This window comes from Saccopteryx bilineata, chromosome 2, assembly GCF_036850765.1.
Source record: "Saccopteryx bilineata isolate mSacBil1 chromosome 2, mSacBil1_pri_phased_curated, whole genome shotgun sequence".
In the NCBI taxonomy this organism is placed as follows: Eukaryota; Metazoa; Chordata; class Mammalia; order Chiroptera; family Emballonuridae; genus Saccopteryx; species Saccopteryx bilineata.
In genome coordinates, this window is record NC_089491.1 from 188,590,150 (window position 1) to 188,609,973 (window position 19,824).

General features: G+C 43.6%; 1 protein-coding gene across 3 annotated transcripts in view; it reads right to left on the reverse strand.

Annotated features, from left to right (window-relative positions):
- Nucleotides 1-19,824, reverse strand: part of MTUS2 (microtubule associated scaffold protein 2) — an 829,118-nt gene that overhangs the window by 566,891 nt on the left and 242,403 nt on the right. For all 3 annotated transcript variants that reach the window (XM_066258934.1, XM_066258931.1, XM_066258933.1), the window contains exon 3: nt 5,221-7,667. In XM_066258934.1, the coding sequence (XP_066115031.1) occupies nt 5,221-7,425 (2,205 nt within the window). In that variant the 5' untranslated portion in view covers nt 7,426-7,667. The remainder of the gene's footprint in view (nt 1-5,220; nt 7,668-19,824) is intronic.

The window sequence follows — 19,824 nt, forward strand, 5'->3', positions numbered from 1 at the left end:
ATCATAATCCTATTGTAAAATATGCATGATTGCTATTGTAGATAGATTGAATTTAGGCCATAGCAAACTACATTCCATATTTTCTCTCTGATAAATTTTTACCAGTCTCTACTTATTCTCTTACTATCACATTGGCTTTTACACTATACTCATATTTCCTCTATTTTTTCATTTTCATTTCTGAATTTTGGTGCTGTTGCACACTGCTTTTAGCAGGTTTTCACATGAGGAAATTATAATCATTTCTAACCCACATCTGTCAAGTTTTTAGGAGTGCAATAAGCTGAGCTCAGTAATTACTCAGTTCTTGGAAAATGGATAGTTTTCAGGGGTTAAAACCCACATAGTGTTATTGGAAAGTGATCATCACGATTTCAGTAACTTCAATGCCTGTCATTCTGTTGGGTAATTTGTCTCTGGTAAAATAACAAATTTTAACAAAGGTGAAAAGCATGCCTCAGATGCCTAATCTGTGCATTTTCAATAAAACAAGGGAATCTACAAACAGCTTCACACTCTTCTCTTTCATCTTTATCGACAGGACACTACAGGAATCACGACACAGCCAGAAACACAGAGACCCTTCTCAGGGGTACTTTTCCTCTATCTCTAATAGAATATTTTTAGAGAAATAATTTTGAAAGCAAACTGAAGGATGCTTGTGATTTCAAACAAGTTCCTAAAATCAATCACAGCAACACAAATAAATAAGTTGTTACTAGATTATACCTCTTTGTATTTGCACTGTCCTGTTTCCTATGGGATCGTGGGCTGGCAAGATGAGGGGTACATGTGGAGGCTTCACTGAGAAGCCACCAGGATGGCTGCAGGGAGAGGGCTTGTGATGATGAATTGTGTCAACTTGGCTGGGCCAACGTACCCAAATATTTGGTCAGAGATTATTCTAGATATTTCTGTGAAGGTATTTCTCAGATGAGATCAGCATTTAATTCAAGAGATTTTGAATAAAGCAAATTGCCCTCCATAATGTAGGTGTGTCTCATCCAATCAGTTGCAGGCCTCAGAAAAAAAGTCTGAACTCCCTTAAAGAGGAGGGAACTCTGCCAGCAGACAGCTTTTGGACTTGAATGCAGTATCAGTTCTTCCCCTAGGTCTCCAGCCTGGCAGTCCAACCTGCAGATTTTGGACTTGCCAGTCTTTATACCTGTATTTGCCAATTCCTTAAAGTCCTGGTAGACAGCCAGACAGACAGACAGATAAATACACGCACACATACACACATACACACACCTGTATCCATATTGTATTTCTCTGCAGAACCCTACAAACACAGTGTTCTTCAGAGATAAGTTGGCACCAAGGAGCAGGAAGAGAGAACAGTCCAGACTGCACATCTGTGTACTGCAAGCACACAACCTAACCTCTGTCCTCTCACCCCCGCTCCTGTCTTCCCACATCCCTGCACCAAAATTTAAAGGCTCCCTCCAAGGCATCAGTAAAAGAGAGTGTCCCTGAGACCTCAGGAGAGCTGAAAGCAGGGAGCAGCAAAAAAGTAAGTAGATTTTATCGTCCTGGCATGACTGAACCCAAGACTATCTTCAAGGCTGCTTCTGGGAGCGCTAATGTCTGTGTTGGCCCCTCTCTCAGGGGAGCGCCCACTCATGACTCCTCACCCCACTCATGCTAATAGGCAATAACGATGATGTAGCCTGAGGCTAGTTTGGGTTGTTATTGTAAGACTATCCCTTCAACAATTGAAAAATATTTCTGTGGCAATTGGTCAGAAACCTGTTCCTTTCCTGGAGACTTCCTGAAGCCATCCTGTGGTGAGCTGGGAACACAATCCCCCATGCCAAGCCCGGCCAGGGACACACACTTGCTGAGCCACAGCAATTTGAAGAGACAGGAAAAAAGGCCATAGGCCTGTCTTTCCCTCACTTCTGATTAAAGATGATGTTTGTCACAGAAATTAGCCCATCACAACCTCTGGGGCATCTCTGCTCTATCTTGTAGCCTAAGAACAGGACTGGGCCTCAGGGGCTCTGATGACACGGCAAAAAACCCTGAAAGAGAAGCTGACAAAGGATGCTGTCCCCATACCAACGGGTTCTCTCCAAGCCCCTCTGAACCATTAATGCCACACAAACACTCCCACTACCCCGTTTCCTTGACACTTGGGGTAATTTGTAAAGGATAAAGTTTAGAGAAAATATTTTGGGGGAGCCTGACCAGGTGGTGGTGCAGTGGATAAAGCGTCAGACTGGGATGCGGAGGACCCAGGTTCGAGACCCTGAGGTTGCCAGCTTGAGCGTGGGCTCATCTGGTTTGAGCAAAAGCTCACCAGCTTGGACCCAAGGTCGTTGGCTTGAGCAAGGGGTTACTTGGTCTGCTGTAGCCCCACAGTCAAGGCACATATGAGAAAGCAATCAATGAACAACTAAAGTGTCACAATGAAATATTGATGATTGATGCTTCTCATCTCTCTCCATTCCTGTCTGTCCCTTTCTATCCCTCTCTCAGACTCTCTCTCTGTCTGTTAAAAAAAAAAAAAGAAAATATTTTGGGGGAAATGTGCACAGACTATAGAAATTATGTCTAATTTATAGAGGGAACTGAAGGAATACAGAAAAGAAATACACAAAAGACAAATTAGGATCACAGAAAAAGAACTGCAGAGAGTAAGTTTTTGCCAACATCTCCAAGCAAAGTTTCTCTCATGAATTTTTTTCATAGAAAAAATATCTAGGGGATTTTCTTTGGGGAGAGGGGGAAGAGAGGTATCAAATTACTTTGTTTAGAGAAATGGAAGAAAAAAAACTTAATTGGATGCTTTGGTAGAATGTATAGAAAAGATAATGGGGAGCCCAAAACAAATGCACTGCCTGGGTGACCAGAGAAGTCAGCCAGGGAAAGCCAGCCCCAGGCTTAGCTCTCACTTCGCTGTCTTCCAGGGTCTGCTTGTCAAAGAGATACTCCACCATGCCCAATTTGAGAGCCCCACCTTGTATGCATTGGTGACTTCTACAGTGATTTTGAGATGAAAAAGGTTCATTCATTTAACCAACTCTGGTACCCACAGCCCTGGGCAGTGTCATGCGACTGCCTCTCAGGGGCCATAGAGAAGAGCCCAGGGTCAGAGCCTGACCTGAGCCCCAGAAGCCCAGGGGAATACATTATTGGAAGTTTGAGGAAGACTCACATTAACCAAGCTGAGAGACTGACCTATAAATCAGAGTAGCAAGTTGTCCATTGTTAGTGAGACAGCACTCCCTAGGCATACTCTCACTGCCCTCAAACAGGACACTATGCAGCCCTGCACAGGGAGTGGAGTCCCTACTAGAGAGACAGAAGCCTGAACTGCCGGGTCATTGTCCTCTTTCTACAGACGTGGGGAAAACCTCCCCATCAGGCACAGAGGACAGGGAGCCTGTAATGTGATTCGGCACTGATAGCTGGCACCGTAGTAGGGCGATAGTCAGCTTGCTGGGACACCTGCTCAATGCCAGCCTTGGTCAAGATCTGCTGCTGAGAATAGATTGATCGCTTGCTCTGTGCCAGAGATGACACCTCCTGCTATGATCAATAGAGTCTGCAACAATGTTCATACAGTCGATCAAGCTAGAGTCCAACTTTGAACTCAAGCATTCTATTCCTAAGGAGCTTTGGATGGCTTCTGTTTGGATCCACGAAGATGAGTTCATAATTCAGTTATCAATGGACATTTACTGAGCACTTACTTATGCCAAGCATTATTATGAACTCTGGGGTCATAGTGGAGAACAAAAAATAGAAAAAGTCCCTATTCTTAAGGACTTCACATTCAATTAATGCAGGAAAAACAAACAAACAAAAAAAAAAGTATGTACGTCAGAGGAGATACGTGCTAAGAAAAAAAAAACTAGATAAACTGGTCTCAGATGAAAGGTAGCCTCTCCAATGAAGTGACATTTTAAAAGACACCTAAATTGCTGGCTCGAGCAAGGGGTTACTCAGTCTTCTGAAGGCCCCTGGTCAAGGCACATATGAGAAAGCAATCAATGAACAACTAAAGTGTTGCGATGAAAAACTGATGATTGATGCTTCTCATCTCTCTCCGTTCCTGTCTGTCTGTCCCTATCTACCCCTTTGACTCTCTCTCTGTCCCTGTAAAAAATAAAATAAAATAAATTAAAAAAAAAAAAGAAAAGACACCTAAAGAAGTAAAGACAGTCATTCAGATATCTGGGAGAAAAGCATCCCAAGAAGTGGGAAGTGCAAAGGGCCTGAGGCAGCAGAGGGAGGGAGGAAGAGTGGGGGAAGGAGAGGCAGTAAGGAGGTAATGAGCCACCCTACCAGGCTCCAGTCTTTGTCCTGAATAGCCTGGGCGAAACTGAAGTGTGTTAGGGAGAGGGGTCATCTGAGTCAGCTTCCCCTATAATCAATCACTCTACCTGCCATGAGATTGCTTCAAGAGACTAACTCATGAAGGATGAGCTCTTGGAGGATGACTTGCCATAGCGCCCAGGTCCTGAGAAAGGGGTAGCACCGTGAGGGAACAGCGAGGGCCTAGGAGAGCATCTCAGTACCACCCTTGTTCTATGGCCTTAGGTGAGTTACCCAGACCTCTCCCATCTGTTCCTTCATCTATACAATAATAAAAACAAAACAGCAATCCCAACCTCCAGAAAACTAGAGTAAGGATTGTTGAAGACCAACAAAGATTAAATATATTATATGGACCCAGGGCATAGTATGTGCTCAACTAAATGTTAGTTGTAATTATTATTTTGACTTAAAAGAAAAAAACTGCTTAACACATTATTTTCTATTCACTACGTTCTTTATATAAGTGAATATGAAATTGTCCCATAAGGGAAATATCTCCCTCAGAGGATGAAGTCTGAACAATCTGAACAATGTATTTATTTCTGATTTCTTTTCTTATTGGCCTGGTTTAGAGAGAATTATGCTCACTTATTTAAACATGTGAGTCAAATTAAATGTATGCATATCTAACCTCATGTTTATTATATCGCATGGAATTTAAATGGGTCTCCTCAGATGGTAGACCCATCTCATTATAATGACCAAACTTTTCTAGTCAAAACTGTCCATTTGTCTACAACCTGTTCTATTAAAAACATCCACTTTGATACAAATGTATCCACCAAAATCTGCAGTTTCCCAAGGGAGAATATTCTGTTTTCAAAATCATTGAAAATACGTGACAAAGTTTAGGTTGTTCAACTTATAGATCATATCACAGTGACATTCTCTTACCTCCTGTAAAAACTTTTCACTAATTTGACTGAAATGGTGTCCTGGGGGTTTGATCCCAGACACCATCAGTCCAGGACTGAAGGTCCTTGGTTTCTGCAAGTCTGACTTGAACTTCTCGTAGAGGCTGGCAGCCGGCTTCAGGTCACCGCCTACTACCTTCTCCTCTTTGGGAAGAGGCATGTTACATGTGGGCGGAGCATAAGGAAGCCCTACTGGGACCAACGAAGTGTCCCCCTGGCTGAGGGCTTGCGGATTTCTCCTGATGTAAGTGATGATCTTGGGCCTCACGTGCTTGGGCTTAGGCAAAATGATAGGCTTGGGCTCTGTCCTTTCTTCTGCTGTTTCAACCTGGTAGTCCTGCAGTCCCCCCTGTGAGGGAGGTGTGGCCTCAGCATGTGAGGAGATAGGTTTTGGGATCCCGCTGGAGCAGGTGTTCTTGTTGGGCACTTTCGGGGAGATATTCAACAACCGGGGGCTATCCGTGGGAGGGGGCACAGACGAAGGTGACCCCATATCCACATTCAACATGCTCAGGTCTTGAAAGGTGGCACTGGGTAGTGCTAGCTGGCGAGTCACACTCACAGCTGTCTCTGGGAGGAGAGGGGCTGGGAGTCTGAGAAGAAGATCAATTCCTGCTGGGGAACTTTCAGTCTTAACTGCATTTTCTAGAAGATCCCCATTTTCAGCAACAGATGCAGTGACCTCTTTGCTTTCTCCTGCTTCAGAGCTGCTGCTTTGAGGGTTAGGGAACTTGAGGACTCCAGGTTTGCTCTCTCCAGCAAAAGAACCTGAAGTCAAAACCATAGCACTGGCCCTGCTCCCGCTGCTCAGCGCCCGTTTCTCCTCACTAACACCTGAGGGTCTGCTCTCAGTTGGGGTTCTAGGAGTTAAAGCCACATGGCTATCACTTGCTGAATTGCTGCTGGATGAAGTTTCACCCCCTCTCCTAGCTGCACTTGGTGAAATCTTGTCAGGGGGCTGGCTGTCAGCAGCTTGCAAGGAAGCAGGGCTGGGTTTGGGGGTGGTCTGCAGAGAACCCTGCTCAGCCAGGTGGACGGCGCTCTTGTCCTGCATACTCCTGCCTCTTGCCACGCCAAGCAGGTGGACACAGCTGTGGGGCAGACTGCTGACTGCCTTGGTGGTGGCTTCTTGCTGTGCTTCCCTGCTGGGCTCCTTCCGCTCTTGGAGTGACCCACTGTCCTCTGGGGGACACCCCAGATTCTGGGCCCAGGCTGACACTAATTCCTGCGTGGCCCAGGGCTGGACAAATTTGAGCTCCAGCCTGGGCTCTCTCTTTCCCTGCCCTAACTGCGCTTCTGGCTTGCCTGGGGCTTCCTCAGACGCTGAGGCCAGAGCATGCTCTGGGCAAGCAGGACGTAGTGTACTTGCACTGTTACCTTCTGGTACACATCCCCCCTCCACCTGGCTCTCTAAGCAGGTGGTCTCCTTGGTTGCTGAGGTAGGTGGTTTAGGATGACACATACTTTTTCCCTCAGACGTGACATCAGCTGGAAGAAAAGTGGCCCCTGAGGAGTGGACTGTCATTGTCCTCTGAGGCCCCTCATTACACCCTGACACATGACCCAGGGTTCCAGGGGAGCCTGGCGGAGCAGGCTGCGCAGGCTGCAGGGTCGGGGTCCGGGCATGCTCCCTGGTGACCAGGTCCGCTACAGCAGCAGTGTCCTCCTCCACCGGCTCATGCCGCCTCAGCTCCTCAGTGTCCAGGGTCTTCACCAGTTTATTCTTGGGAGCTTGCCTGGGAGCTCCGGCCTCGCATGGAGCCAGGTCGTCTGGGCCGGCCTCGGCCGTGGCCCTCTCCCAGCCTGCGGGACTCGGTGCCTGGACACTCCGCGGGGTCTGCAGGGGCGCTGCGTGCTCTTCACTGACTTCCCCACGACTCGTCGGATAAAACTTTAAATCTTTCGGGCTGCTGGGGCCGGCTGGCAGTTCCTTCCCAAAGCCCTGAAGAGGGTGGAACTCCGCATGGAAATGGGTACTATTTTCTGGCTCCCGTGAATTCGCATTTCCAATTTCATCTGTCAGATCACATGTCTGAGACTCGTCAGGAGAAGGACTGACCTCCACCATGATTCGATTGGCATTTGTATCCCCCAGATTTAGTAGACTCTCATTATTTTTCACCCCTTTTCTGTTGTCCTGCAATTGAGTGTAACATGATTTCTTAGAAGCCAAAGGGACACTCATCTTCGGCCTTCAGTAGGGGCTGTTGCCATGCGCTCCTCCCTGACAGAAAGGGGCTTACTTCCAGCTGCTACCAGATCAACAGGGAATTCTTAAGCTGCTCATTGCCCTCTGACAATGTCACACTGAGAAGCTGCTTTTAATCATTTTCACAGCAGTTGTAAAACCAAACCTTGTCTTGATATACAGCAAGGTGACTTTTCTCTTAGGGGCCTGCTGAAGGACAACCAATTAGTCCATGAGACCTAGAAAGAAACAGAAATAAAATCACAGTAAATTGACAAAGGGGTTCTCGGGAGAAAAGGGCACAGTAAACACAGAGTTAGTCATCGTTTTCATACTATTATTTCACTCACTCAGGCCACAGATTTCTCAAAAACTGTTCAGCTTAGGGCTCTTGCTGGACAGACACGGGGAAATGGAAATCTTAAAAGGATTATAGTTAGAAATGGATATCAGCACCTATTAAATCTTAAATTCAAAATTTAAAAATCCAACAAGTCCATACTGACACTGATTAAAAAGGGTGGATCTTCACAGGAGGACTGACATAATTAGAAATCCCCATTCTGCAGTCCCCGGAGTCTTCATTATCTTGGGTAAGGATCACCAACAGTTGCCAAAAATGCTGGATAGAAGACTGCTGGGGAACAGAGCATTCATAGAATCTCAAGGTACCATACTCCATGTTACTTTATTTCTTACAAAAGAAAAATTATATCTTTATATTGGAACTGTACAGAGCACAGAGCAAAAATAAAATGAAGAGTTGCTATCCTAAGAATAAGAAGAGAAAAACAAAATCAGAGACCAAAAGGAGAGAGAAAGCTCACACAAGACAGGAAGTTCAAATCCCAAACCTTCAATGAAGGAGGCAAAGCTAACAGGCCAGGCCTTCCCTGCGCTGGCCCGCCACACCCCTGCTGCTCCCTGGCTCCACCAGGAGACAGTCATCACATCGTCAACAGCAACAATAGGTTTTTCTGGGTCTGGACTTCAATCCAGGGCAGTCAACTATGATAAACTTTCCCCCCAATATGAACATGATCATAAAAATTCAGACACATGATACAAGAATATGTGAGTAAACAAAACATGCAAATATGTCAACCAACTGTGCTCTCCCCACTGAGATGCTTTTCCCAGGGTGAGGAGTATGGTTTTCACATGCTTCACATCCATGACACAGAAAGTCATAAACAGTGGCCTTAGAGGTAAATTATCTTGGAAAAAAAATCTATTCATTAAGTCCTAAGTCCAGAAGGAATTTAGAGATTTTTTTCTGTGCTTATAACCTATCTGATGCTTAATAGTTTTCCAAGGAATTCCCCCTACTAAGGATGAAAACCTTAGTGTCAGGAAATCCACCAGCTCCTGGACAGCCACCCACACCTCTGGGCAGTGCCACGATCAAACTAGCCAGGAGCTGATACCGGCCTCCCTAAAGCAGAAACATGCAATCCTTTGTAAAGAGCCGTTACACTCCCTTTCTCCCCCAAGCCTGTTCTCTTTGGTAAAAAACTCAGATTCTCCCATCTATTGGAGCAGCTTTTGAAAGCCCTCACCACCTAATCACATATCAGGAAGCCTGATGCTCTTAAACAGGGTGCTTAGAGCTACACATAGGACCCCAGGCCTTGGTGCATCAGTCAAGGCTATGTGGAAACAAGGCACCATTCCCTTAGTTATATCACAAAATCTAAGAGTGACCTCTTCATGGGCATGTAAATCACCCTGTCAATTCCACATCATCAAGTAAAATGGCAAGTACTATATGAGTTATTCCTAAACTACACTGACTCAATCCCAGAAATTCCTAACTGGCTTTTAGCACCCATGGATAAGACCATAAAAATATACTCCTTGAACTTTATCTTCCTGGTCTAGGCCCATTGTTCTCTCCTATCCAAAACTTTTTGGGCTGACCCTTAATTTTCCATTCAAAGTATATGCAGTCCATTCTGTTTTCATTCCCATTCCATCTTCAAAGAAGTAAGTGCACCCTCCATATTGTCATTCATTTCACTAATAGCAATGTCAGCTGAAAAGGGCAGAGGATGTAGTGGCAGCATCTGCAGCAGGGAGAAGTAATTTCATGATGCTCCTCATCTGCTTATTAGCATTCAGCACTCTTTAGGCAAGTTCACACAGGGACTCCTCCACTCCCCAGGCCCTGCAGCCACGGAACGTGTCCCACTGAGTCCGCAAGAATGTTGTAAGGAAAGAAGCTTTGAGTAATAGCCAAGATAAGGAAGAAACCTAGATTTCATCAATAGATAAATGGATAATACATATATTATATATATCTATATCTATACAATATATTTATATACATGTATTATTATTATTATTATTATTTTGTATTTTTCCAAAGCTGGAAATGGGGAGAGACAGTCAGACAGACTCCCACATGTACCCGACCGGGATCCGCCCAGCACGCCCACCAGGGGCAACGCTCTGCCCACCAGGAGGCGATGCTCTGCCCCTCCGGGGCATCGCTCTGCCGCGACCAGAACCACTCCAGCACCTGGGGCAGAGGCCAAGGAGCCATCCCCAGTGCCCGGGCCATCTTTGCTCCAATGGAGCCTTGGCTGCGGGAGGGGAAGAGAGAGACAGAGAGGAAGGGGGGGTGGAGAAGCAAATGGGCGTTTCTCCTATGTGCCCTGGCTGGGAATCGAACCCGGGTCCCCCACACGCCAGGCCGATGCTCTACCGCTGAGCCAACCGGCCAGGGCCTATACATGTATTATTCTACATCATCTTTATCCACTCATATATGTGTGTGTGTATATATAGTATATATGTATATGTATATGCATATATAGTATATATGTATATGTATGTATAGTATATATGTATATGTATGTTTATATATAGAGAGAGAGATAGAGAGAAAGAGAGAGAAATGATGGAATATTACTCAACAATTAAAAAAATGAAATCTAGCCATTTGCAACAACATGGATGGATCTAGAGGACATTATGCTAAGTGAATTAAGTCAGACAGAGAAAGACGAATACCATATGATCGTGTCATATGTGGAATCTAAATAAAGAAATAAATAGACAAAACAGAAACATACCCTTAGATACAGAGAGCAAGCTGATGGTAGCCAGAGGGAGGGTGTGTGTGGAGGGATGGGAATAAAAACTTTAAAAAGTAGAAATAAAAATTGAAAAAGTGAATAAAACTTTGCCAAATGTGTTGCTGATATAATACAGCATCATCTCTCATCAAAAAGAGAATGAGAGAAAACAAAAGTGAAGAAAATAAAATGAGGTTGACCTGCCACACCTGTTCTGTACACTCCCCACCATTCTCCTGAGGATCCCTATTTATTTTCTCAGTGCTCATAGCTCACAACCACAAGTGCTTTTTAAAGTTCAGTGTGGGCACACATCAGGTTCACTGACATGTAGTTTGAGCACTGCAAACAAATGAAACTATCTTTGCCCACTCCTTACTAACAAATGAAACCATCTTTGCCCACCTTTAATAATCATGCATGTCTTCTTTAGCTGTCCCCTGTTCACAATCTCTGGCAATGGTTTGATTATCTAATCTAGAACTTTCCAGATGAATGCATAAACACTTCTGAATCTTTAAGAGGACTGATAGGATCTATATGCTTAGATACAATCTTTTCATCTATCTTGTACTTCAATTTCCTGTCACCATGTTTGTTTTGTTCAGTACAGTGTGAAAGACATTTTTGGAGAAAGGAATTCAGTCCCCACCACCTAATTGTGTGTCATCCATTAACATGACCATGAGTTAACCTGGCTGAGTGGCAGGTGAAAGCCCAACTTCTCAGTTTGACATTCCAGGTCTGATGAACACTGGGCCCATGTCTTTCCAGACTGAATCCCGTTGACTATTCTACTTAAAATACACCTTCCCAGTAAAGCTGCCCTCCTTATTCAGTGGAGAGCCCCACCTCTGAGCTCAAAGGCCAGCTCCTTCATGGAGACTTTCCTAAATTTTCTCCACCCTCCCTGCCCCAAAAATGGTGCAGAAAGAGCTGGATGTTGTCTCTTGTCATTTCCTGAATCCCCAGTCTTTCCTCAGCACTGTCAGACTATGTTTGTTAATTACAGTGATGCACATCTTATTTTATTATAGTTAAGAGTGTCTATTACAGATACATGAATCCCACTTTTAAGATAGCTACATGTGTCTTATCTCCTTTATTAACTCATACATACGCTCACTCAGCTGGCGGGTAACAGAGTAGATGCTTCTGTTTCCCATGCAGTGTCGGGACAGCAGTGTGCACATAGCAAGCATTTGGGATGAAGCAATCTCCTCCCAACTGGAGCTCAGAATGGTAATGTAGAGACCACTTTCAATACAGCACAAGCCCTATTTCTTTTTCCAGTCTTCTAAGATGTGCATTATTAAACCACCCTTCTCAATGGAGTAACTGGTGAAGTATACTCTCCCTCTCAGCCCAGGAGGGCTGTTGCAGAATACCCAGGAAAAATTATACAGAAAAATTCTGACCATAATTATTTGATTTGCTTTTGTCATGGTTTTTAATTTATTTAGGAAATAAACAAAAGGAAAGCTTGGGTGGGGTTTTTATATTATTAAAAGGGAAGCATAGTTTTGTTTTGTTTTATTTATTCATTATTAAGTGGGAAGTGGGGAGGCAGAGAGACAGACTCCTTCATATGCCCCAACTGGGATCCACTGGGCAAGCCCCTTATAGGGCAATACTTGGCCCATCTGGGGCTGCTGCTCCCATACTCGGCAACGGAGCTCTTTCAGCACCTGAGCGAGGCCATGGAACCATCCTCAGTGCCCAGGGCCAACTTGCTCGAACCATTCAAGCCATGGTTGCAGGAGGGGAAGAGAAAGAAAGAGAGAGCAAAGAGGGAAGGGTGGAGAAGCAGATGGTTGCTTCTCCTGTGTGCTCTGACTGGGCATCAAACTCAGGGCTTCAACACGCCAGGGTGATGCTCTACCACTGAGCCAGTTGGCCAGGGCCAGGGGAGAATGGGTTTTTAAAAATTGAAAAATACTGTTGTACAATATTTCTCAGCTGCCCAGTTTACTGAGTGATTTATTATTGGTTGTGGTCTTTATATAAACATTCAAGCGCTATGACTTTGATTATAAATGCAATTCCATCCAACTTAACAAAATTTGTCAGAGAAGCTGCAATTTATTGCAGATCCTACCATGTAATAAATTATCATTCAGAAGAATTTTTTTTCAGAAGAATTTTAGATACAAAAAAATATACTGAATGAGCCCAAAATTTAATAGTAAGTATAATAATGCAAATAATAATAATAATAATAATCTCAACTTTCTAATTTTAGTTGACATTTTTACTGATCATATATTTGGGGTCTATAATGTTCCACCACACTTAATAGGATAATTTTATATTAAATTACCTGCAAATATTGATATACAAGTCAATGTATTCATCTGCTTTACAAAGCTCCATGGCAATCATTCCTTTGTTTTCTAGCATTGTAATTACTTAAGAATAGCCAAGCCTGACCTGTGGTGGTGCAGTGGATAAGGTGTTGACCTGGAATGCTGAGGATGCTGGTTTGAAACCCTGGGCTTGCCTGGTCAAGGAACTTATGGGAGCTGATGCTTCCTGTTCTTCCCCCTTTCCCCCTTTCTTTCTCTCTTTCTCTCTCTCTCTCTCTCTCTCTCTCTCTCTCCTCTCTAAAATAAATAAATAAAATCTTTAAAAAATTTTTAAAAATAGCCATGTTATCGGTCCTATTTCATAATCTTTTATAAGTTTATTACAGGTACAGTTATAGGTAATCTAAAACATGGTGTGCTGCAGAGTAAATGAATTTCATGAGTTCAGCTTCACTACAGCACCATTAAAAGTTGACCTGTTAATTGGGGGATGCTGAAGCCATGTTCAAGGCGCTGTAGCTATCTGTGATGCTGACTTCTGTGAAAGCGTGCCAAATAGTGTAAAATATAACAGCTCTCTGGGTCTTGCTCTACCCACCTTATCAATGTACAGAACATGAGTATGTCACATTTTATTCTAATATCTAAACAGGACTGTGTTCAGAAACCCTGCTTTTGGGAGTGGATGGGTAGCAGATGCTATTTAATTTTACCTTGAAGAGTGAAGAAGAATATGGACATAACTGAAATACTGGTATTTCCCCTTTAGAGAGGGCCAGAAAAAGACATAACTTGATTTTCCAAAAAATAGACCAATCATTTGAGAAAAATATTACATTAATTAATATTTAAAGTCTCACCAAGGCAGAGAAAAGTTCTCCAAAAGAAGCCTCATTTACATTTGCCAAGAAAAAGCATTTGTTTTCCCCTTTAAAAAATAAACCCTTCTTTCCAGGATGAAATTTCACACAGCAAATACAGGGTATGAATTCCTTGTCTATTGTGCTTAATATTTATTTTGTTTTGTTCCTTACTTGAATAGGTTTTTCCTCCAAAATTGCCAATATAAAAGAAATGTATCCTCACCATATAAAAAAAGTAAAAATGCCAATGTCCCCTACTCCTAACCCAAGAAACAGTTTGATATGTTCAAATTTTTACACTGAGGGAATGGGTATTTATAACTCCAATTTGTCCATTTGCATCTCATGGACACCCCTGCACATAAATACATGTAATAAATACTTCATCATTTTTAATGGTCACTTTTACCATAATTTACTTGACAGTCCTCTTGCTGTCAGATAACCACCGAGGGCATATCTTTTTGCTCCCCTTATTTCCTTAAGATCTGTTCCTAAAGTTGGACGCGCTGTAGAAATAGGTATTGCTCATCTTGATTTTCCACACTGAACACTGAGTTCTCTGCTGGGTGTCTGTTTTGTTAACAGGTGCATCCAAGGTGCATCATGAATGTCCCATAATTATTTGTTGAACATATATAGATTGACCTTAAGAAAAAAAAATTGTCACTCTTCATTCTATCCCTCTTTTCCCCTAGTTCCTGCTCCATCTCTTCCTTCTCAAAACTCTTCTGAACTAGAATGACCAGATCATTTACCATTCAAATAGGGACACATTTTTTTCTCTTGCATAGGAATATTTTCCAAATTTTTATTAAGGTATAATTTATATATGGTGAGATTCACCCTTTTTGCTGTACAGTTCTGTAAGTATATGCAAAAGTATACTCTTGTGACCACTACTACCACAAGCAAGACACAGCACAGTGCCACATGCTCCAGAAATTCACCAAAAGGTTCTGTAGTGAACACTTTCCCAATCCCCAGCCTCTGGCTATAATGATCAGATTCCTGTTCTTACAATTTTCCCTCTTTCAGAATGTCATTTAAGTGTAAGTGGACAGTCTTAGTGTCTAGTGTCTTTCCCTTAGCATAGCGATTTTCAACAGGTGTGCCACAAGAATTTTTAAAATGTGCAATACCTGACAGGTCAGAGACATTAGCCTCTTTTCCCTTAGATTGTCAAATAAAAAAATGACAACAGCCAACACAATGATAGCCATTGGCGTGAATGAATCAAAATTATACCTATTTTTTTGTGTGTGCTTGTGAGTTCAACAGAAAATATATTTTCGGAGTACCACAGAATTTTAGTAATTAGTTTATGTGTGCCATGAGATGAAAAAGCCGCTGCCCTAGCACAATACATATGGACTTGGTCTATCTGTAGCCAGCTCCTGTCTATGGCTAAATAGGACTCCATGCAGCATACCAGTTTCTTCACCCAGACCCTAGGTGAGGACATTTGGGTTCTTTCCAGGTTTTGAAAATTATAAATAAAGCTACTCTAAACATTTGTGTACAAGTTTTTATATGAAACAGATATATTTTGAGAGTTCAAAATGCTAAACCAGACAGAATGCCACACCACCAGGTATCAACAGGACATATGATCATTCTGCTTAGTACACACTTCTTACCGCCCGAGGTCATCTGATGCCTGTGCTTACTGCCTTACTGTCTGCCCCTCCATCCTATCTAAGCTCCAGGACAGCAGGCCCCTCTTCCTATGCACTCTATTTTCAAGCCTAAACAGGAGTGGGGCCATGAGAGGAACAAAATTTTTTAATTGGACACAGTTCAATCAACACTAGAAGTTATTTTCACCAACACCTAAACGGCACTCACCATTCTGGGCTCAGTTTCCAGTGCTTTGTTGCATTTAACCCACATAACAACCTGACGGCTAAATATTATTACTCTCCGATCTTACAGATGAGGAAACTAAGGCAGAGAAAAGTTCACTAACTTCTGATAGCAGGGGAAAGAGCTAGAATTTGAACTCACAGTCCATGCTCTGAAGCAAGTATTCTGAGCTTGCACTGAATCAACCATTTTTAAAGTTGGGTTGAAATTTTTTATTTTGCTTTGTTTTTACTTTAACTCTGGTGAGGATACACATCATTTCATGTGATGTTTGGCTATTAGTAATTCTTTTATATGGCATAGCTCAGACATTAGATTGTTTTAAATTATTATTTTTAACGGCAAACACTGGAGACCAGCTATTTCCAGAATTCAGGTTTTAGCAAGAGAAAATGAAATGACAGAATTTGAAGGACTTGTTCCAGGGAGTTATGGTGAAGACTTCCTGCCTTCCACCCACCTCACACCGCCAGACTCCAGTCTCCCCTCCTCCCCAGGTCTCTGCTACCTGGCGCATTGGTACCAGCATTGACCTCATCACCACAGCCAGACATCTCAAAAGCTTCCTGGACCCTTTGCCTTTAACTCACACTCAATAAATTAGGGGCAACTCGATGGACTCTCAAAGTTCATGCTCAGTTCATCTCTAGAGCCGTTACTACATCCCATGTAAGCCACTCCAGATCTACTGGCTTCCGCTCTTGCTTCTGTAAAGAGCCATTCTCCACTCACATGACTGCCAGAGTAATATCCTGCCAGAGTCATATTAATCAGGGTCATTTCCATGCCACAAGCCCTTCCAGGGTTTTCTTCTTCACCATGGCCTCTCCTGTAGCCCGCATGCCAGCCCTGCACTGCGGCCACCCCTGCTTTGTACACTCTATGCCCGGCTCCTCACATGGCTGGACCCTTCCACTTCAAGCTTCACCTTCAACGTGCCTGCCTCAGGCCAGCTTCCTTGAAGGTCAGCCTCCCTCCCAATCATAGCCCCTGTCTCCTACACAGCCCTCCCCAGCTAGTGCATGTGTGCTCAGTTTCCATGGTCTCTGTCTCCCTCCAGAACATCCGCTCCAGGAGGATAAGGAGTGTATCAGCCCTGCTCACCATGGACCTCCATGACAAGAAGTGTCCAATCTATGGTACATACTCAATAAATATCAGGTAAATTAACTAATATGGTAGTATAACTGAACTTTCCTAATTTATTTAGCTCTCTGGGTGATGTCTTGCTGAGTATATATTAATCACAGAATCGCTGAGTATTAGAGGTGGAAAGGAGGTGAGACATTAATTAGTTCAACCCTCTTATTTAATTTTTTATTTAGAGATTAAACTTAATGGGGTGACACTGGTCCATAGGGACACATAGGTTTCAGGTGCACATCTCCATAGCATGTGAACAATTCATTGCATTGTGTGGCCAACATCCAAAGTCGGACATCTGTCACCGTATATTTGTCCCTCTTTACTCCCCTTCCCTCACCCCTTTCCTCTGGTAATCATTTCACTTTTATCTATGTCCATGGGTCTCAGTTTTACATCCCACCTATGTGTGAAATCATAGAGTTCTTAGCTTTCCCTGATTTGCTTATTTAACTTAGCATAGTATTCTCAAGTTCCATCCATGTTGTCACAAATGGCGGTATTTCACCATTTCTTATGGCTGAGTAGTATTCCATTGTGTATATGTACCACATCCTCTTTATCCAATCCTCTACTAAGGCTCTTGTTTTATATGTAAAAACTACAGCTTCGAGAGGCTTTGTGACTCAAAGTCCCATGGTGAAGACATGCCACAGCAAGGCGGGACCAGGCTTGTCATGCCCCTGTCTGGTGCTTGGCCCCTGTGCAGACTGCAGCCTCCCTGGAATAAACTCCTGAGTTAGAAAGGCAAGAGAAACAAGGTGGTGTGATAACAGGACTCAAAACAGTTCTCAAATAAATCCAATCCATTGAGCATCAACTGATAAAGAAAACATAGTATAAGAACAATAGGAAATAAAATATAAACAAAAGGTCCTAATCCTCAGAGAAATTAAACTCTCCTGAGGGAAAAGGCTAACATCTCTAGCCTGACCAGGCAGTGGCGCAGTGCACAGAGTATCATCAGACTGGGACACAGAGGACCCAGGTTCGAAACTCTGAGTTTGCTGGCTTGAGCGTGGGCTCATCTGGTTTGAGCAAGGCTCACCAGCTTGGACCCAAGGTCGCTGGCTTGAGCAAGGGATTACTCGGTCTGCTGTAGCCCCCCCCCCCCCCCCGGTCAAGGCACATATGAGAAAGCAATCAATGAACAACTAAGGTGCCGCAACAAAGAATTGATGCTTCTCATTTCTCTCTCTTCCTGTCTGTCTGTCCCTATCTGTCCCTCTCTCTGTCTCTCTCTGTCTCTGTCACACACACACAAAAAAAGCTAACATCTCTAGTGACAAAAGCAAGGCAGGGTGGAATAAAATATGCTTGTAGGGAAAGCAGGCATGGTTAGGCTTGCTTGCTTGTTTTCTGACAGCAAGCACTTTGCATGATTGGTACATGAGCACATGACAGAAAGCTACGTGCGTGTGTCTGTGTGTATTTAGCCATGTGTGTGTGTATTTAGCCATGTATGTATGTATTTAGCCGTGTGTGTGTGTGTGTGTGTGTATTAGGCTACGAGTACTTTCCCTTGGGAGAAGTTTTCCTGATCACTCACCTGCTGCCATGAGGGACAATTTTCTCATTTGCTCACCTGCCAGAGCGAGAAGCAGTTTTCCCTGCCTGTTTGTTCACCCACTGTTAGGAAAATCTAATAAACAGGAATAGCCTTTAGGCTCCGTGGTTCTTCTGTGGTCTGCCCAAATCTAGTGTGAATCTGCCTGGCCTCAACCATTGGCATTACAATGCTGTTAAGTGGAAATACTAAGCATCATATGACAAGGAGGAGACATTCCAATTGAGGGGCTCAGGGACAATAAGATCTTTCCCCCTTCTGGCAGTGTGTGTGTGTGTGTGTGTGTGTGTGTGTGTATAGTTTGACCTAGACTCCAGCTGGACCCCTACACACTGATGTACATGTGGGTCATCATTCAAGGCTGTAGTATTGGATTTATAGGTGATGCTTCACCTGCTACCCACTCCCTTACAATCTCTTTGGTGGGGTAATAAGGAATAGAAGCCACTAAGAAATTCAAATCTGTCAAGCATTGTTTGCTCTCGAAAAGGATTTCCTGAGGAAGTGGGCCAAAATTATAGCTAAAATGAGGCATGAGAATTATCTATGGTTTTCATTTATCTTTGCAAGCCCTATCTGCTCCCCAGAAAAACCGACAGTTATCTGTCATGGCCCACAAAGAAAATGTCAGCATGTAGTTTAAAGGATTAGCACTTCCAAAAACCTCCAAGAACACTGACTTTGACCCTCCACAGTGGGTAATAAATTCTCTGCTGTTACATCATGAGCCAGGTGGGGAAAGCAGATGCACTGAGGACTAATACTCCAGCCACAGAACAGCAGATAAGATCCACACTCTTCCAAGAACTTCACTATGTGCCAGTGTTTGTTAACAGGGGGTTAAAAAGAGAGGAACTTCAAATCTAGATGAAAGCAAATACTTTTGACTTAGAGAAAAGGGAACATATTTCAACATGGGTATTCCCACTGTCATCCCAAGGGCTGAATCAGACAAGGTTTTGTTACAGTCTCATTGGAAGAGAGGACAGCACTTTTCAAAACTGAGTTCACACCAATGCTTGCAGTGCAGGCCCTTTCTCCTTCTCCACTGGCTGTCTCGCCTCTTAACTGATGCCTGGCTGCTTCATACCTGAAGGCAACTGAAGACCACTCTGAGACACAGAGCCTCTACTCTTACTCATTCACCTGCTCAGGTGTTAACATAATTCTGTAATACTTCATTAATCTATTGCCTTCTCCATTTCTAACCACAAATACCTTATGTGAAGATTCCCAACAAACCCACCCCTCCTGCCTTCCCAACCATTAGTCCTGTGGCCCAGTCAGTGTCTGTAATGTGGATTGGGAAGAGAATCCATATGTCTACCTATGGGAACAGAGGCGGATTGGGAACACAGGCAGATTAAGGTCAATTGAGGCCCCAGGTACAGAATAAAATACTGGGCCCCTTACATTAGAAAAAAGGGTAAAGTTAGGGTTTTGCAGTGTCCTTCAGAAGTCGAGGCCCAGGGCACATGCCCTGTGTGCCCCCCTTAAATCCGCCTCTGGTTGGGATGGAAGCTGATTCCTGGGGAAGGAGGGGTGATTCCTGGCTTAGTGCAAAGTGAGGA